Below are 19,000 nucleotides of genomic sequence, written 5' to 3'. Positions count from 1 at the left end.
CATAAATTTGATTAGTGTGACCCCAGGACTGACTCTGGGTAGCCTGACAAACTCGTTTCCAGGCTTGTGAACTTGGATGGGGACTTATAATCATAGAAAGGCCCTGAGCAGCCAGCCTCCAGCTTGGTGTTTCTCCACCCTTCGGACTTCAGCCTTACTCCTCTCTGGGTACTGAGCATCTGGCAAAAGGCCTTACAAACAGTAGGCGCACAATATTTTTCAATAGCCATCCCTGCTGATCTGGTAGTTGGGATGTGGTACATTTGCTGTACCTGTTAGTGGCATGCGGTGACCCCCACCTGCCCTCCAGTCAGACCATCTTTCTAGTTTTATTACCTACTATCTTATGTTCCATCTACCCCTGAGGACTTACTCTTCTCTGAACACTCCAGAGAGGTGTTCCTAGCCTTTGCAAGCACTGTTCTGAGTGACTAGAAGAGCCTTCCCTTTTGTGAAAAGGAAGCTCAAATATTACTTGTTCTCGGAGATCTTTGCTGTCTCTCCATGTATTCATTTGATCAATTATTCATTCATCTCTTGACTCATTCAACAAATATTGAACACCTCTACTGCCAGGAACAATGCAAGCCACTGAAACATAATGTAAGCCAAAAATAAAAAGGTTGCCACCTTCAGGGAGGTCTAGCAGGAGAGCTCAGGTTTTATAAATATGACATATTATGTTCGCATTGGTGAATAGACAATTACCAACTGAGATACAAGCTCTGAGGAAACACAGTTCTTTGAGTGCACATAACTAAGGAAACTTTATTTATTTATTTTCAGATTAGGGAGTGTTGTGAGTAGAGGGGTTCAAGGAAGGCCTCTATAAGAAAGTAATGGTGAACATCAATTTGGAGGCGTGAATCGGCATGCTGGGAAGTATTCCAGACAGAGAGACTAGAAGGAACATGACAAGTTCAAGGATTGGGAGTGGCAATGGAGTTGGAAAGCAGAGAAGAAGGGAAAAGTGATATAAGATGGGGAGCTGGGGCGGGGAGAAGTCAAGGCACAGAGGCAATATGATCAGATTTGCATTTTGGAAATCTTATTCTAGCTGCTATAGGGTGAATGGATTATTGTGGAGAGCAAGAGAGAACAGATGGTGGGAGGCTTTTGCAATCCTCTAGGGGAGATTAGGTTGAAGGTAACGAGGAAGAAGCAAGAAAATGAATTCCAAAGATAACAAAAAGGAGTGAAGAAGAAATCGGAAGGGGAGGGAAAGAGGAATTCAAGAATAACTCCCAGGGTTGTGTGATAGGAAACACTGGAGTCAGGGAGAGAATCTATGTGTCCTGTACATTTGAAACCACGGCCCGATCCCCACTAGAGGGCAACGCCTCCCATCCTAACCAGGGTGTTCTAGGTTCTCTCATTTTCAGCCTCCTGCCTGCCAACAAGCAGATGCCACGCCTCTCCCCAGTCCTCCAGGCTTGCTGTGTTGAGTTCCAATGATACTGGCCTTTTCTCTTTTTTGGCACTGTACTGTTTTATCTCAACTTTCAAACAATATGAAGAGGTAACAACCTCTGACTCCGAATCATGCAAAGTAACAATAAAGGAATGAAAAAATATCAACAACAAGACAATCACTTAAAGGTGTTTCACAGCAGTGCTTTGGCAGTACTGGCAAGTGTTTCTGTCCAATGGTCTTCAACAAGAGAGGTCAGAATGAATCCCTTGACCTCAGCAGAAGAACCCCCACATTTTCCCCCTGATAGTTTACACATTCTGAGTCACCACCACACACCACACCCTTAGACTTGCCAGACTTTTGTAGTTCACATCTTAGAACAAGTAACTGTATATTGTGCATAATCACAACAAAACATAAAAATAAAAGTGTGGTAGAAAAGTAAACAAACTCCCATGTTTCCAGTAAGGCATCAGGGAACTGCTGCTGGCTGGGCCCTTCATTTCACCAGTTTCAGAAGAAGTTTGACTTACATTTCTCAGCAAACCCAATATTCAGAAGCTTAACCATCAGGTTCAAGTTAAAAGTTTAAAGAACAGTCTTCCTTTTGTGTATGTGTGTAAATGTTTCTTAGAAAACATGAAATCGAATTCTACTTTATTTTAAAAACTGAGTATTTTTAATAGCAAAAAAGTATATATATTATATATATAATATGTGTACATATATATATATATAAAGGGCTTCCCAGGTGGTAAAGAACGCCCTTGCCAATGCAGCAGACATAAGAGACACTGGTTTGATCCCTGGGTCGGGAAGATCCCTGGAGAAGGAGATAGCAATCCACTCCAGTATTCTTGCCTGGAGAATCCCATGGACACAGGAGCCTGAGGGGCTACAGTTCATGGGGGTTGCAGAGTCCAACAGGACTGAAGAGACTTAGCACATATATATTTATATCTCTCTTTTAGAAAAGACATTTAATAACCATGCTTCAGAAGACTGAATTTAACCCTCAACCCCTCACCCTCTCAAGTTGTCCACCGGGCACAGACACATTAAGGCAAAGGTTCGGAGAGACGTGGCCGCCTCCGAGGCGGGCTGGGGCCACAAGAGGAACACACTGCACTCCTGCAAGGCTGGTTCAGAACGGCTTCTCCCTCCTGTTCACCAAACTGTTCTGCATCCTGAAGTAGGCTCGCTCCACTATGTTGATGAACAGGCCCATGTCCAGCACGCCTGGGATTATTTTGATAGCTGTATTCACCTTACTCCATTTGTGGACCTGGTCAAACTTCTCGTCCAGGATAAAGTTCCCATTATCCCTCACCACACGATCTGCCTTGTTGACAGCCAGTGAAAGTTAAATCGCGCCCCCAAACTTCTGGGTCCCGGTTCAGCTTACTGTGACATAGGCCATTGGATGACCTCGATGGGAATCCCCTTGTGCCACTGATCCCTGCGGTTCTTTGAATCTTTCCTGAAATCAGTGATCACAATGAAACGGATGGCTTTGCCGGCCACAATCTTCTGGGTGAGGCGGCCTCCACCGCCCTTGTGAGGTTGAGGTCAGCATCTATTTCATCAGCACCATCGATGGTGTGGCCAATCTCTGGTTCACTGAGAGATAAGTCATACTGTAGGGTAAGCTGATGGGCCTGGAAGGAAGTGGGAATACAAACGTGGTTTGGATTCCCTCGTTTCACTCTTTTAGCTATTCGTTGCACTGTGTGGACAATTATAGAGTCACTACCAGTTCCCAGCACTTGGTTATTCCTCACCTCCTTCTCCACCGCAGCACAGCCTGCCAGCTTCTTGGCCTCCTCCGCCTTTGACATCATGGAAGGGCCCAGGCAGAGGTTGTTAACCTCCTTGCCCCCAGTACTTGTGCTGCCAAGGCTGAGCTGCACGCCTCCTCATGACTGCCCCAATGATCCTCATTTGAGTCCTCTTTCTTTTCTATGAAATGAAGACCATATCTTACCATTCATACAGCTTGAGTGAAAAAAAGAATTTTCTGATGTTGCCCAGAATCTTGGCTTTTTCTGTCCACTGAAGCTGGAAAGAAAAAATATGGAGGGAATTTGGAGGAAACAGAAAGGTGGCTTTAAACCTCAGCCAGCCTGGAGGGAGAACATGCTTAAGAACTGTGGCCCCCTTCCCCCTCCCAAGAATCTGGGGGATCATATAGATGAGGGCTCACAGTCAGGGGTCAGTGATGTTGAAGAAGGAATTCATTGGGCCTGGACTCCATCTTAGGCCTGTTCATGCTGATCATGCTCAGCCACCTTTCCAATGGACTCTGAACTCTGTGTTTAGTGCCTATGAAAACAACAGGAGGATAAGACCCCCTCCGGACAGGGGAACCTTGAAGATCTATCTAGGTTACTCATCGCCTAAGAGAAACCATATACTAATCACCCCTTCCTCCAGACAGGCCATAAATTTTTCTGTATCTATCGGAGTGTAACCTGAGGTTTATTGATTATTGGCTAATTGACTGTTTGAGCACATGAGCACATAGCACGTGAATCATGGGGTTATTGGGATTGTATTTTCTTTAGTTTACGTAAGTCTCAAGGAATTTGGGTGATGGGTTCAGATACGTACACATGGGGTATAAAAGATTTTCACAAATGCTGGTCGGTGTCCTTGGCTAAGAGGAGACTCTGCCTTGGGCCCGCCGGTGTAATTAACGGCACTCCACTATCTGCATTGTCCTTCTGAGTGAGTTTGTTTCCTGGAACACGTGGCTACAACAATGTGGAACAAATGTGTAAGGATCTTGTCTTTTTTTTCCTCTTGCATTGTTTCAAAAACAGTAACAGACTGGAGTCAGGCTGTTGTTGTTTAGTCACTAAGTCCTATGCGACTCTTAGTGACCCAAAGGACTGTAGCCCACGAGCCTCCTCTGTCCATGGAATTATCCAGGCAGGAATATTGCAGTAGGTTGCCATTTCCTTCTCCACGGTGTAAGGTAGCCCAGCAGTTGGGTCCATTGTCTTTCATGAATTGTACTGTGGCCTCCTTTCTGTAGTATAAGAAAAAAGGAGAGAGAGAGAGAACTACAAGGGGGGCTCTGCAAAGACTGCTGTAAAGGTGAGCACTAAACACAGGATGTGATTAGCATTGAGTTAGAATGTAACTAACAGAAGCTACAGGTACACAATGTAGCTCATTTAGAGTTTAAAGGAGATACATATAGAATGTAGCTTACATATCAAGTTAGCCTTGATTACCGACTACAGATCCGGAAGTTAGAGTAAAAAAAAAAAGAACTCAGAAAAGGACAAGAGAAAAAGGAAAACTTTTTTCTCTTTTTCACTGTAACCTTTCATTTTTGTTATTGTTAGTTCAATTTTCTCCAGACCTCTCCGCCCGTTTGGAGGCAGCTCCTCGACCCAGGCAGACTTTTCCCACAAAGCGTCTGGACAGGGTCCCCAAAACTTGACGGCCTAACTCTGATCAGAGCTGAGTCAGGGGCTGGGGCCAGCCTCCAACACCGTCAGCTTGCCTCACTCAGGACGCAAGCCCTTCCACAAGGCCGACTGGACCTTCCCGCACCAGTCCCGAGACCTCGCGAGAGTTCGCCAGCGCCCGTTGTTGCCCAGACTCAGAGCAGACGCCTTCCTGGACCTCAGAACTGTCTCCTCTTTCCTCTTCCACCCCGCGCTCGGCTTTCCGATTGGCTGGTTGAGTCGGGTCATTTTTTTTTCCTGGCCAGAAAGCGGCTCGGCAACTAGTCCTTCTTTTGGCCCCGCCTCCGAAGCCTGTAGATTGGATAGCTGAATCCTGCGTCACGCGCCTCCGCGGGAGCGCAGACGAGCCAATCAGGAGCTTGGCGTATTTTACAAACTGGGGAAGTACCTGGAGCAGAGGCCGAGAGAGTCCCGGGAAAAAGCGAAGAAAGTGGGCGAGACCCTGAGGGGTTCAGGGGGAGGTGCGGCACGGAGATCTTGGAGGGAATGAGGGCTGCCGGGGCTCGTAGGGAAGAGAGGCAGTTCGGGGTCCCGGGACGAAAGTGTAGGCTCATAGTGTCAGGAGATGACCGAGAAGCGCCCTTGTAGGCGGCGGGTCTTCTGGCGCGTGGATTTGGGCGGAGGTAGGAGTATCTGGAATGTCAGGACCGAAACCTCGAACTGGCTGACCTTTGATCCCTGATCCTTTTTTCTCCTTTTCAGGAGTAGTCGTCATGACCACCCTCCAAGCCACGAAGGATCCTCTCCTCCGGGGTGTATCTCCCACTCCTAGCAAGATTCCCATTCGCTCTCAGAGACGCCCACCTCTCCCCACAGTCAAACCCAGCGCCCTGGACCAGGAGAACCAAGATCCAAAGGTAAGAGGAGCCTGGGGGAGTGAAGACAGTAGCTACAAGGAAGCAGCAATGCACCTCAACGCTGAGCTCAGCTTTTTTCTCCCCTATCCTAGAGATTGGGGCAGAAGCTCAATATTCAGCGCCCCCTCGCAGACTCAGCAGGCCCCAGGCTGAAAGCCACACGTCAGACAGAGCAATCTGAGAAATTGCTGGGGAGCACTCAGCTCCGGAACCCCTTGGAGGAGCTCAGGCCTAGCCATGGGGATCAAAATGTGGGCCCTAGGCCACCTCCCCAGACAGGTATCTATTGGAGGCTGTAGAACTGGGTGGGAGAATGGGTTGGTGCAGTGGGGTTTGGGGGCTTTGTAATCCTGCCTCTCCTGCTTACTATAATTCCTAGTCCCTGCTCCTAGAAAGCTCTTTGCTGTTAGAGGCCCTTTCTTTTCTTCAGCAATGTGTCATCACTTCTAAAGCCTTTTCTGGCTCCTCTAGTCACTATCAATTGCTCTTTGTTCTAATGATTTGCTGAACTTTATTTACTTGTTTGTTTATTCATTCATTTATCCATTAATTAATGCATTCATTTATTAGATGCAATTTATGGGATCTTGGTTTCTGGACCAAGGATTGAACCTGGGCCAAGGCAGTGAAAGCACCAAGTCCTAATCAGTGTACCGCCCGGGAATTCCCTGCACTTCTTTTATAATATGTCCATACTTTGACTTGAATCTGTTACCTTGCTCTAGTTTGATGTTAGCTTCCTGAGGATGGGGGCTTTGTCGTATTCATCTCTGGGTGGCAGTGTCTAGAATAGTGTCTTATGCAGATTAAAGTCCTGTGAATGTTTGTTGAGCTGAGTTCAGTTATATGAGTCTCTTTGGCTCATGCACCTCAAGGTGACAATGCTAGGCTCCCCAACCCCTCAGCCTCCCCTCCTTCCTGTCCCTCCTCGCCTTTCCTTTTCTTCTTCCCTTGCAGAGGCTCCAGGGACCGTAGAGTTTGTGGCTGACCCTGCAGCCCTGGCCACCATCCTGTCAGGTGAGGGGGTGAAGAGCTGTCGCCTGGGGCGCCAGCCCAGTCTGGCTCAGAGAGTACTTGTTCGAGGGAGCCAGGGAGGCACCATCCGGAGGGGTCAGGTAATGAGCCGGGATAGGAGGAGATCAGGCTGGGGTAGGCTGAGGAGGGAATCCTGAGTCTGTACTGAGAGTCTTTTTTGGGGTCCCAGGATGCCCGGGCCTCTGCATATTTGGCCCCCAGAACCCCTACCCATCGACTGGACCCTGTCAGGGCTTCCTGCTTCTCAAGGCTGGAGGGACCAGGGCCTAGAGGTCGGACCTTGTGTCCCCAGAGGTTGCAGGCTCTGGTGAGTGTTCTTGAGGGGCTGATACTAGGTGCTCCTGGGGACTCCTTCTAAGGACACAGCTGGGCCTTGGGATGGAGGGTACCGCCTGGTAAGCAGAGGGGTTGTATGGAGGCTGATGGGGTTGGTGGTGAAACCTGAAGGTTTGGAGCCTGCTTCTGACTCTCCTTTTTCTCTTGCTCCTGTGTGGCTCAGATTCCACCTTCAGGATCATCCTCTCACCCCTCCGCTCCTCCCTGTTTCCAGGAACTAAGAAGAGAGACCAGTGGCAGCAGCAAGTAAGGAGGGGGTCATTTGGAAAAGAGTGCTTCAGTGTCTGTACAGGGGTCCCTCAGGGCTGGGCCCTCTGGTAGCTTTAGGACTTCCCACCAGCCTGGGGGCGGGGAGAGGGGAAAATCTGTGAATGCCCAGGGTGAACCCTTGCAGTAAAGTTCAGCCTCAATATGGCATCAGTTTCTTCAGGTTGTGAGGGATGGAAGGGGAAAGAAATGAGAGGTACCATCCCTTGTGTAGTGGCTCGAGCTTAGATTGTGGGAACAAATGGGGTTTGGGTTTGATTCCTGACTCTCAGCACTTACAAGTTGTTCAAGCTTGCCGTACCTGCCAAGCTTTAGTTTCTTTAGTCTGTCAAATGAGGACAATGTTTGTATCATCATTTGAAGTTGTTGTGAGAATTAGATGTTTGTAAAGCACTTTGCATGGTGCCCAGCTCATATGTGGTGCTCAGTGACTGCTTGCCACTGTCCTTGTCCTCAGGACTTCAGTGAGCCAGCCCTCAGGATCCCTTCCGGAGACCTCTGTGGAGCCTGGTGAGTGTGTCTGGCCATGGAGAGAGAACGTTAGCTGGGAGCCTGCTTGTAGGGAGCAAACCGAGAGAAAGCTCGGGAGGGCTGTGGCAGGAAGGCCAGATCAGGAGGAGGAAGAGACCTTCTTCATAGGCCAGAGGTTTGCCCGGTTGCACTTGTGTCAGAGGAGGTAGTCCCCGTTTGTATCCTCTCTCTGCCACTTCCTGCAAGATTTACTTTTGACTCACTGTCCTATCGTCAGCCCTTCAGAGCCATTACCACACCCCTAGCCCACTCAGGGTATTCAGATTAATGAGTGACTACTAATCACTGCAGATGGTGACTGCAGCCATGAAATTAAAAGACGCTTACTCCTTGGAAGAAAAGTTTTGACCAACCTAGATAGTATATTCAAAAGCAGAGACATTACTTTTGCCAACTAAGGTCCGTCTAGTCAAGGCTATGGTTTTTCCTGTGGTCATGTATGGATGTGAGAGTTGGACTGTGAAGAAGGCTGAGCACTGAAGAATTGATGCTTTTGAACTGTGGTGTCGGAGAAGACTCTTGAGGGTCCCTTGGACTGCAAGGAGATCCAACCAGTCCATTCTGAAGGAGATCAGCCCTGGGATTTCTTTGGAAGGAATGATGCTAAAGTTGAAACTCCAGTACTTTGGCCACCTCATGCGAAGTCTTGACTCATTGGAAAGACTCTGATGCTGGGAGGGACTGGGGGCAGGAGGAGAAGGGGACGACAGAGGATGAGATGGCTGGATGGCATCACGGACTCGATGGATGTGAGTCTGAGTGATCTCCGGGAGATGGTGATGGACAGGGAGGCCTGGCGTGCTGCGATTCATGAGGTCGCAAAGAGTCGGACACGACTGAGCGACTGAACTGAACTGAACTGAGATAGTGCTGGGTTCAAAGGAGTACTGGATGGGTCCCCAGCCTTGATGGTGCAGTAGTGGCTGTCAAACTGGCGTACGCTTTCTGGAGGTTGCAACACCATGTGCCAGACTTTGATGTGTGTTTCAGACACTACAGCAAATTTCCTGTCTCCTCCTAGCTTCTTCTCTCCCTGAAGGGGAACATGAAGTTGTCACTCAGTCAGATGAAGGAGGAGGCGGCCCCCTCGGCCTGGCCCAGCGGGTACCACTAAAAGAAACCCGAGATAAAACCCACACCAGGGTGAGATGGGACCCTCCTGGGATGGGGGAAGGGGCAGAGGATGTACATGAGGGATTCCCCAGCAGCACTGAGGATTGTGGGTACAGCCAAACAGTCCCTGCTTGGATCTCAGCATGTTCATTGGGTCCTTGTTTGTCCTAGATGGACCCAAGCCCTCTCCAGAGTGGCACTGGCCCCTGGAGGCCTCCAGAGGTCACAGTCTGATACATATTTAGGTCACCATCAGGTCAGTGCTGAGAGTGAGACAGATCTGACAGCTCATTCATTTCCTCCACACGCAAGGGTTTATTGACCAGCTACTGTGTGCCAAGCACTGTTCTAGATTCTGGATATACAATAGGAAATAAGTTCACATTCTAGAAGGGGAGACAGAAAATAAATAATCATATAAAATATATAGTATGTCAGATGGTTATAAATTATCTGTTAAAAAAAAAAAAGTAAGGTACTAGATTGTTAGTTGCTCAGTCATGTCCAACTGTTTGCAATTCCATGGACTACAACCTGCCAGGCTCCTCTGTCCATTGATTTTCCAGGCAAGAATACTAGAGTAGGTAGCCATGCCCTCTTCCAGGGGATCTTCCCAACCCAGGGATCGAACCTGGGTCTCCTGCATTGCAGGCAGATTTTTTACTGTCTCAGCTACGAGGGAAGCCCCCAAGATACTATAAGGGAAGGAGAACTGGAGGGAGTGGGTGGTATTGCAGTTTCAAGGGTCAAGCGAGTATCCCTGAGGTGTGGCTACGTGAAGAGCAGAAAGAGTTGAGGGAGTGAGCCCCGCAGATATCTGAGGGAAGAACGTTCCAGGACATGAGAACTTCAGATGTACACAGGGGGTCTACCTGGTATGCTTAAGGATCAGCAAAAAAGCAAGGCTAAAGCAGAATAAGAAGGAGAGGAAGTGAGAGGTTAGAGCAATGACAGGATTGGGTTGGGTAAGGGTTTGTAAACCAGCATAAGACCTTGGCTATGACTTGGAATGAGTGGAAAGCCATGGGGAGGGGGATGACCAAGGGAGGGACATGGTTTGATTAGCTCTTAAAGAATCACACTGGCTGCTGAAGTGAGAACAAGACAGGGCAGTGCCAAGTGGGAGGGATCACTCTTCCACCTGGTTCTTCTCCACAGGACGGCTGTGACTCCTGCCTGATGCCCTCCCCTGGCCAAGCAGTGCCACTTGCCATCACCCGGCCATCACCCTTTGGACGGGCTCAGCGTGTACCATCCCCTGGCCCCTCAGCTCCAGTTTGTATCTGTAGCTACCGGGGTCTGGGCAAGGGCAGAACAGTCTGGCTGGGATCCCTGCTGGGTCTCGATCTGTCCCTGCTCAGCCACCCCCGTCTCTCCCCAGATCTCATATTCAGTGTTGCGGCGTCTCGCCACCCGCCCCAAAACCCAGTTCACACCGCTCCCATCAGCCTCCAGAGTTCAGCAGGTAAGAGAGGGCAGGGGAGGTCACAGGCCTAGGCCAGGACTGGGGGAGGAAGAGGGTGATGGATGGGTGCAGGGAGAGTCATGGCATCTCACTTCTGACCCAGGCCCGAGGGTTGAGTGGCCTCTCCCCTCAACCTTGCCCTGAAGAGCCCGCCCTGCCCTGGGTAAGTATCTGAACTTCGCCATCCTGAGATACCTGATTCTGTCCTGTTGATGTCAGGCCCAGCATTTTTGAGGCAGGTGGGCTCTTAAGAAAAAGCTGCCTAACCCTCCAACTCTCCCTGCTTCTCTGTTGCCTCTTCTAATCCAAGTCTGGGGACACTCAGTTAAGGACCTGATTCCTTCCTCGTGAGGGTGGGGCTCACACTAGTCTTCTTAGCCCAGCCTGGCTTCCTCATGTGGCCCCTCTCCTCCCATGTGGCAGGAGCAGATTGCAGTCCGGTTATTTGACCAGGAGAGTGGTATAAGGTTGCAGGAGGGGCCTGGGAAGCCACCCGTGTCGACTCCTTATGGACCCCACCCCAGCAGAACCCCCAACCTCCAGGAGCTGAAGATGCAGGTGGGCTGGTGTGGGTAACAGCTTCAGTGGCTGACGGACATTGACGGGGCTGGGACCGAGAAATAGGAATCGGGGTGGGTGGGCATGGGAATAGGACGGTGTGGGTCCAAGACGTGCTGTTGACATCACGCTCTCTCCTACCTACAGCGCATCAATATCCTGCAGCAGCTTTTGAGGCAGGAAGTGGAGGGGCTGGCAGAGGGCAAGTGTGCCTCCCTTAATGGAAGCTCCTCTCTGGATATGGTGGAACTTCAGCCCCTGCTGGCTGAGATTTCTAGAACTCTGAATGCCCCTGAAAAAATACCAGAGGCTTTTCACCTTCCTGGACTGTCACAGCACCCTGAGCTGCCAAAGCCCTACTTTCCAGGGGAGTGTGGGGAGCCAGAGCCCTGCCCTGGGAGGGGGCCTGGGATGGCCACGCCCTGCCCTCCAGCTGAGCCAGGCTCCCCAGAGTCCTGCCCTGGGAGGGGGCCTGAGATGGCCCCGCCCTGCCCTCCAGCTGAGCCAGGCTCCCCAGAGCCCTGCCCCGGGAGGGGGCCTGAGAACCCAGAGCCCTCCACCCAGGAGCAGCCTGAGGCAGCAGGGCCCAGCCCTCCAGCAGAACCTGGACGCCTTCAGGCCTGCCACCAGGGACAGATAGGACTCCCAGAGCCCTCCACTAGGGTAGATCTGGGGGTACCAGAAGCCTGCTCCCTGGAGCTCAGAAATCCAGAGTCCAGTCCACGGCCCCGCACCAGTCAGTGGGCTCCAGCGACCACCAGCCTGACCTTCTCCTCCCAGCGCCCACTTTGTGCCAGCCCCCCTATCCGCTCACTTCAGTCTCTGAAGCCCTCACCAGGCCCGGCAGGTAAGGAGTTGCTTGGGTGGGGCTGTGAACAAAGGAGGTCCTCACCTCTTGCTGGGAGCAGGGCCTGCCCTGCACCAAATGATCCCATGCTTTCTTTCCCCTACCTACCTTGCCCCAGCCTGTCTCTCCCACTGGGGTGGGCGGGTGGGTGGTAGGGCACCTTCAGCCCTGTACTCCTAATTGGCTTGGCCCTGGTAGGGGGTGGGAAAGGGCAGTATGTGATGGGAGTATTGGACTTCAGAGTCCACCCTGAACTTTTCATGGCCCTTTGCCCTCAGGCCCCAGCCATCCGGCCCCTCGCACCATGGCCCTGAGGCAGCGCCTCAAAGCATGTCTGACCGCCATCCAAGGCTTCCACGAGGCCTGCCTAGATGATGAGTGTGCCTTCTACACCAGCCGAGCCCCTCCCTCAGGCCTCACCAGGGTCTGCACCAACCCTGTGGCCATGTTGCTGGAATGGCAGGATGCCTTGGTGAGCCTTCCGTCCACAGCTAGCTGTACCTGCACAGAGGCCTTTGGGAAGTGGGGGCAGGGGGCGGACCTCGGCTTCTTTACAGTGGGAAGAGCTGGGTACAGTTCAAGAATGGCTGGGCTGTGACGAAGTCTTCTTTCTCCCTAGTGTTTTATTCCAGTTGGTTCTGCTGCCCCACAGGATTCTCCTTCATGAGGCATCCGCGTCCACTCACTCCTGTCCTGTCTTGCTCCTTCCTTTTAACCTTATTTATTTTCCACACCGTGGATTGGAACTGACACCCTTTTGTCCTTCAATAAAGTTTCTAAAGTGTCCAAGTGTCTTCCTGTGGTCCCGCGTATGCCAGCTACTGCTGTGTTGTTCTTGTCCACATGGTGGCAGTGTTCTCCAACTTAGAGGTCAGCCATGGGTTCTCCCCCTCCCCCAGACTCCCTCACCCAGGAACTGACCAGGTCACCCCACCCCTGTCCACCCCACCCTCCCAGCAGGCTCTATGAGTGAATCTGTTGGGGGGCAGAGGTGAATATAGGACTTTGGGGACCTGCTTTTCTCCCTCCTCGAAATCTTGGCCACTCCCAGGAGCCATCAGCAACTCACTCATTGCATAGAGCTCCCTAGAACTCTTCGCCCCGCACCATCAGCAAAACAGAAGCACCAGACCCGCATCTCTGAGATCATCCCTTGTTAGTGTCACTCTGGTTGGTGTCTCCTCTAGGAGAAGGCCTCAAAGCTTTCCTGAAGCTGACTCCCTTGCCGTATCAGAGTAGAAACCCTGGGCCACTCCCCTCTGCTCCCAGAGGCAGACCTTGCCAGGGATAACTAAACCAAACCTTGGCCTCTGACAGAGTGTAATAGGGTAGGGGTCCTTGAGAGGAGTTAGGAGGGGATCAGCCACTTTCCCCTATTCTGCACCAAGTTAAGAGGCGCCCACATTCTCCAACTTTACTTTATTGGAAGAGGCAGCAGCAGCTGTAGCCCCAGGGCCTAACCCAGATGGGGGTGATATGGAGACTGTACAGGATGAGTTTTAAGTGCTAGGAAAGAACAAACTGGTCCCCCCAGTTCACAGGAAGACTGCCAAAGCTAGAGCCTGAAGCCTGAAAATGGAGATGAGGGAGGAGGAGATGGCAGAGAAGTCATGACAGGACCAGCGCCTACCCCTACCCCGTCTCCTCTTCCCCTACCCAGATGTGTTCTCCCTTCCCCAAAGCCAGCGTTTCCCTTCTGTTTTCTGCCTTCCGTGCCTCTGTGCTACAGCTAGTGAAACTTCCCTAGCTTCCGGCAGAAGAGTGGGCCATGACTTGTGACCCGCGCCGCTCTGCTACCCCGGCTTTCGCAGGCAAGCGCACGGATGCTGGTGGTCCCTTCCCGCGTCGCTCTGCTCCTCCCACCGGCTTGCTCAGCTCCCCAGCCACGTAGTTACACCCCGGAGCACTAACAGTCCGCCCATTAAGGCCACCTCCGGGAGCAGGAGGGTCCGTCCACCGCCAGGCTCTCAAAGGATGGGGTGGCGCCTTGGGTGGGGCAAGCTGAAGGTGGTAGGGAGGGGAGCAGAGGCGAAGGGCGAGCGAGGGCGCCCGGGGTCGGGGCCGGCTCAGTCCGGGTAGATGATGAAGCCAGAGAAGGTGCTGTACTTGTTGGTGTTACCGCCGTGCACCTTCCCGCCGTCCAGCTTGATGAAGACTTCGTCGCCCACATCCAGGTGCAGGATCACGCTGTTGCTGGCGTAGTCGTAGTTCTGGTCGGCATCCTGGGCGATGGCGCTGGCCCGGACCTAGTAGGGAGAACAGGACAACCCACTCACGCTTTCTACGGAGCTGGGGTGAGGAGGGGTCAGTCAGGGAGGTGGAGCTGGACCTGTGAAAGCGACACGACGGTAACAGACTGCAGGGGTCGGGAAAGACTAGGTGCTTCTCAGGAACCGCCATTCATTCCCTCACTGCCGGGAAGGGGGCAAGTGTCACACTTTCTCTGGTCCTCCATTTGAACTATAAGGTGGGAGGTAATAATAGAACCTACCTCAGCAGGTTGTTTGGATTAAATGAGTTACTACATGTGAGGTGTGTTAAAACAGTGCTTCGCACAAAGGAAACGCTATACAGATTTTCTATTAGTATTATCATTAAAAAAAAAAAGAATTCGACTGTAGGATAATTTCTAAGATTCTGAACCCGCTTTGACCTCCTAAACTCGTGTTCCCAAACCCCGGTGACAGGGCACAGGCATGCCTGTAGGTGTGCAAGCAAGGGTGCGGGCTGTGGGAAGGTGCCAATCTATATTCGCCCCTCCTAGCCCCCGAGGGTGCCCCGACGTGGGCATCGCTTTCCGCCCCAACAGGTAGCCCCTCCCCTTTCTGGTCTTGCTGCTGCAGGTCGCCTCGAGCCGCCAGCCCCCTCCCCAGCCCCCCTCTTCCTGTCCCGCGGGGGCTGGTTATTAACTCATTAATTATTCATCATTATTCTAATCACTATTTACCGTCCCCAGGGCCGCAGCGCCCGCACCACAGAATACAGAGTGGGAGCCGCGGGGCCCTCCCCCCTCGGGAACTGACACACTCTAGATACACACACCCCCACGGCCCCTCACAGACACCCTGCATAGACCGGGCACACCTACTCAGTGCCACAGGCAGGTAGACACCGCTCCACTCTCACACCTGCGAACTCGCACCGACACACTTCATGCACATACACTCTACAGTCTGATACACACACACTCACTCCCTTTCCCTGGGTTCCTGGGGTGGCTCTGCTGGGAGGAGACCCCAGAATAGTGCCTGCAGATCTTGGAGGCGAAAGGTGCTGCAGCTGTAGCAAGACCCGGGGTTTGGACAGCTGGGAGGAGCTGGCCAGATGCGCCTGGTCAAATGACCCCGTGGGACAGCAGGGTGAGGAGGTCACAGCTCAGCCCTAACCTTACACACCGGGCTTCCAGCAGCCCAGGCACAGTTCCCCACCCCCACCCCAAGGCCTCTCTCCCTCCCTGCTGCGTGTCTCAGGCCAGACCCTGAGCTGAATCTCTGGGGCTTTTCTCCCAAGCTAAGGCAGCAGTGACTCCGACTCTGACCACAGGACCCGGCTGGGGTCCGCGGCTTCTGTCTTTTGCCTCCTTCCTTCTCCCAAATTCATTCCTGCAGGCTACCTGGCTGGCCCTTGAGCTGCCACATCTTCTACCTCTGCCTACTGACTCTATTAGCTGAGGGTAAAGGCCACTGTAAAACCAGGGACCCCAGGCCTTGGGACTAGCCATAGAGTTGCCTGGAAAATGAGCAAGTGTTTTCTTTCTTTTTTACTTTATCCTCAAAAAATCCAAGCTTAATGCCCCCACACGGGAGCAGCTACCAACTGCCCACCGCCTGTAACTCAGATTCCACGCTAATTTGAAAGAGCCGGACTCTGGGAACTAGCCCATGGGGCGACTGTGTAACCTGAAGGCCAGGAGAGCTGCACCAGACAGGACGAGAAAAGAGGCTAGCTGGCAGGGTAAGATTCCAGAGAGGCTTGGTGTAAGCTGCCTACAGATGGACTGTGAGGTAGCAGCTGCTTATACAATAAGATTTGCCTTTTAATTCCGACACCATTCCGAACGTCTCTGTGAGACCCTGGGCAGGTCATTTCCTTTCTCTGGCCCCCAATTCCTTTTCCGCTAAGTGAAGCGATTTCTAAGTTCTTGGCAAGCTGGCCTTCTTGGATTTAGTGACGCTGTTTGGGGAAGAGATTCGGGTTGTGTAATGAAAGCAGGGGGGTTTAGAAAGCTTCCCTGTCTGGGGCTGGGTGGGAGAGGGGCATCTCACCTGTCCATTCTTCATCAAGTCGGCCCACATGCTGGTGCCGTCACCGCCGCGCATAAGCACATGGTAAGCGAAGAAGTAGACACCCGGCATAGGGCAGGTGAACTTGCCACTGGCCGCCTCATAGGCGTTGCCTACGTTGGTCACCACGTCGTCGAAGCGCAGCACCTCGTAACCCTCGTGTGGCCGCCGCAGGCCAGCATAGAAGGCAATTCGAGGCACGTAGCCGGCAGGGGGCGCCACTCCGCCGGGGCCTGGGCCGGGAGGGCCCGGAGGACCTGGCCTGCCCGGCTCTCCTGGAGGCCCTCTAGGACCTGGTGGTCCCGGGGGCCCTCGCAGACCTGCCTTCCCGCGCCGGCCCGCCTCTCCCTTGGCGCCGGGAGGAAAGGGGGGCACGGAGGCTGGTGCGCCGTCGGGTCCTGGGCCTCGCGGCCCGTGCGGGTCGCACACCATGCGGCAGCGACCCAGCATCTCGTAGTGCGCTGGCCCCTGGGAGCTGTGCACTAGCAGCGGAATGGCCACCAGCAGCAGCAGCACCATGGCCACCCCGACGGCCGCGCCCGCCACCCGCTTGCGGCGGCTCAGCCGCGACGCGGCCAGGGCCAGCAGGTCCTCCTCACTCTTGGGCGCAATGGTGCCGGAGGCCTGGAGCTTCCCGCGGGCCCCGGAGGCGGTGGCCGGGCTCGGGCTTGGGTCGGGACCCCCCCGACGGCTGCGCCCGGCCCCCCCACCCCTTCGGGCTCCCGCCTCAGCGGTGCCGTTCCCCAAACCTTCCGTCAAGGCGGAGGTTCCCCCGTGGACCAGAGGCAGCTCCAGACGGTTCAGAGTCCGTGGTCCTCTATTACCCTCTCGTTCAATCTAACGTTCCTGGGCGCCTGAAATCGGCGGCTTCTCGGACGGCTGGTTTCTTACGGATCTAGGATGCCTGCTCTCCGGACAGCTGCTTTCTCGAGGATGGCGGCGCCTAGGTCCCCGGCTACCCAGACGGATCGTTCCAGCCGGAGCTGGGACTGCTCTCCGCGCTCTGGACGTCCCGGGCTCTGCGCTGCGGATGATGCCCACCGGACGCGACCTCCTCTGCAGGTTTGCGCTCTGGCTCTCGGCGAGCCCTGACCCACCTTCCTACCCTAGCCGCGGCCCCAGCCGCCTGCTGGAGCCCTGGCCCCACGTCTCCCTCCTGCTAGCGCTCTCCCTCTCTGCGTCCCTAACCTTCCTCCCCTCCCTCCCTGGGCGGCAGTGCGGGTGGTGTGAGCCGGCGCGCGGCGGGAGCCGCTATAAGCGGCCGGGGGAGGGGGGCGTGGGGGGGGGCCGAGCGACCCCTGGCGCCCAGAGAGGGAAGCGTGGAGGCGGGGCAGGCCTCGGCCCCAGTTCCGCGTCCCCCCAGCCTCTCGGTTCCCGACCCGCTCTAAGCCAGTTCTGCAGGGATTCACTGCCCCCACCCTATCCTTACTTTCACCCTCTACCCCGAGTTTGGTATTCCCAGAGCCCGAAGGAGGCCACAAATAGCGATGGGATAAAAAACGGTCGAGATACACATAAGAAGATAGAGGTAGATTCCTGAGCAAAAATGAGCCCTCCCCGGCTCCCCCCACACCCACCAAAAAAAAAAAAAAAAAAAAAAAAAGCCCGCAAGCAAACAAAAAGGACTAGGAAAGAATAGAAATTTGCCTCTCAGTGCCCATGACCAAATAATATATGGCCAAGGGTTCAACGGGTACGTGTTGGCCCGAACTGGAAAAGGCAAATCTCGCAGGCACCTCTGCGCCCCTCGACCCCCAGTGTTGAGGGGCGCAGAGCAAACGAGAGAGCGAGGGAACAGAGTGAGAAAACAGACCAGCCTGGGAAAGCGAGCAGGAAACCTACAGGAAAGCAGAGAAGGAGCTACAGAGAAATCAAAAGGAACGGAAAGCCAAATAGAGACGCAGAGACAGAGACAAAGCTTGGAGAAGAGACTAACTGACAGCCCCAGAGGGGGAGAGGGAGAGACAGAGACGGAGAGAGAGAGACGGGAGCCGAGACAGGTTGACAGATCCAGAGAGAAATGTAAATGGCGCGCTGCAGAGAGACACCCAGGTCCGTGTTCGGACTCCAATGTGACTTATCAACTGTGGGGAAGACGCGGAGGCGGGGCGCTTCTTGGAGCAGCGTGTTAGGCTCTGGGCCTGTGCATCCTGACACTGTGCTGGCAAGTGTGGTCGTGTTCATGGGACCCTGGCCTTGTGTGTCCCTGGGTGAGTGGGATTGTGGATCGTGTGTTGTCTTTGTGTGTATATGTGTGAGGGCTGTTGGAAGGGAGGCTTTATATTTGTCTTTCTCCTAGTCCCTAAATGTGGTACCCCACAAATGTCATCTTTCCTGTCTCAGGACTGAAGTGTTGAGTTTACTGGGGAGAAAGAGTCAGGAGGCCCTGCAGGCCCAGCCCAGCCCCACCACTGACTGCCCTTGTCCTAGACCTTGGCCAGCACCAGGATCTCTGCCCCTTCCTCCTCCCTCAAAGGGCTGTGGTCAGATGCAAACTAAGAGAAGTTGGACCTCACATAAACGTTTGGGGGAGGGACTTGAAATTGGTTATGCAAAGTAATAGAACAAATAATGCAGATTCAGTGCTAGGCATCCTCCTGTGATAGGTGAGTGGTCATTCCGTGGCCAAGAGGAAACATCCTTCCTCAGGATCTGGCCCCTCGAGGGGAAATTTCCTGCTCACAGGGTCTCCGGGGGCCAGAAGCTTGAAGAAGGAGTCCCAGGACTGGCAAACTGGGATATCTGGAGGCCCTGGAGGTAGATAACTGCAAAGGATCTCTTAGAGACTAGGATAAGCCACTACTGTAATGTATAA

The 19,000-nt window shown here is 53.3% G+C and overlaps 2 protein-coding genes and 1 pseudogene across 6 annotated transcripts; 1 reads left to right on the top strand and 2 right to left on the bottom strand.

Annotated features, from left to right (window-relative positions):
• Positions 1–2,169: 2,169 nt before the first annotated feature.
• LOC101119463 (ribose-5-phosphate isomerase-like) lies at positions 2,170–4,976 on the bottom strand (annotated as a pseudogene).
• A 281-nt stretch (positions 4,977–5,257) lies between these two features.
• TROAP (trophinin associated protein) lies at positions 5,258–12,691 on the top strand. 5 transcript variants are annotated; one of them, XM_012174343.4, is made up of 15 exons: positions 5,258–5,323; positions 5,596–5,750; positions 5,843–6,029; positions 6,708–6,865; positions 6,955–7,092; positions 7,285–7,367; positions 7,846–7,898; positions 8,941–9,062; positions 10,191–10,307; positions 10,414–10,497; positions 10,601–10,660; positions 10,921–11,055; positions 11,203–11,902; positions 12,181–12,374; positions 12,522–12,691. In XM_012174343.4, the coding sequence occupies exons 2-15, from the start codon at positions 5,607–5,609 to the stop codon at positions 12,567–12,569; spliced, it is 2,223 nt and encodes a 740-aa protein (XP_012029733.2). In that variant the 5' UTR covers positions 5,258–5,323; positions 5,596–5,606; the 3' UTR covers positions 12,570–12,691. The 5 variants fall into 5 exon arrangements, with proteins under 5 accessions (XP_012029733.2, XP_004007464.2, XP_042102693.1 ...); XM_004007415.5 differs by having other exon boundaries at positions 5,258–5,354; XM_042246759.2 differs by having other exon boundaries at positions 5,258–5,516; positions 8,944–9,062.
• A 615-nt stretch (positions 12,692–13,306) lies between these two features.
• Positions 13,307–17,795, bottom strand: C1QL4 (complement C1q like 4). The gene is made up of 2 exons (XM_027965806.3): positions 16,168–17,795; positions 13,307–14,148 (listed from the first exon to the last, which is right to left on the bottom strand). Exons 1-2 carry the CDS (start codon positions 16,702–16,704, stop codon positions 13,969–13,971), a joined length of 717 nt encoding a protein of 238 aa, XP_027821607.1. The 5' UTR covers positions 16,705–17,795; the 3' UTR covers positions 13,307–13,968.
• Positions 17,796–19,000: the final 1,205 nt, after the last annotated feature.

This window comes from Ovis aries, chromosome 3, assembly GCF_016772045.2.
Source record: "Ovis aries strain OAR_USU_Benz2616 breed Rambouillet chromosome 3, ARS-UI_Ramb_v3.0, whole genome shotgun sequence".
Lineage (NCBI taxonomy): Eukaryota > Metazoa > Chordata > Mammalia > Artiodactyla > Bovidae > Ovis > Ovis aries.
The sequence above is the reverse complement of the archived record's forward strand: the minus strand, read 5'-3'. Positions and strand labels throughout refer to the sequence as shown.

Bases quoted from the DNA above. Each gene is read 5' to 3' on its own strand.
- TROAP (XM_027967374.3), top strand. From the start codon at position 5,459: ATGACCGAGAAGCGCCCTTGTAGGCGGCGGGTCTTCTGGCGCGTGGAT. The intron at 10,498-10,600 runs GTAAGAGAGGGC...CTTCTGACCCAG, and splicing joins CAGCCTCCAGAGTTCAGCAG to GCCCGAGGGTTGAGTGGCCT. The intron at 10,661-10,920 runs GTAAGTATCTGA...CCCATGTGGCAG, and splicing joins AAGAGCCCGCCCTGCCCTGG to GAGCAGATTGCAGTCCGGTT.
- C1QL4 (XM_027965806.3), bottom strand. From the start codon at position 16,704: ATGGTGCTGCTGCTGCTGGTGGCCATTCCGCTGCTAGTGCACAGCTCC. The intron at 14,149-16,167 runs GTGAGATGCCCC...TCTCCCTACTAG, and splicing joins ACTTGATGAAGAATGGACAG to GTCCGGGCCAGCGCCATCGC.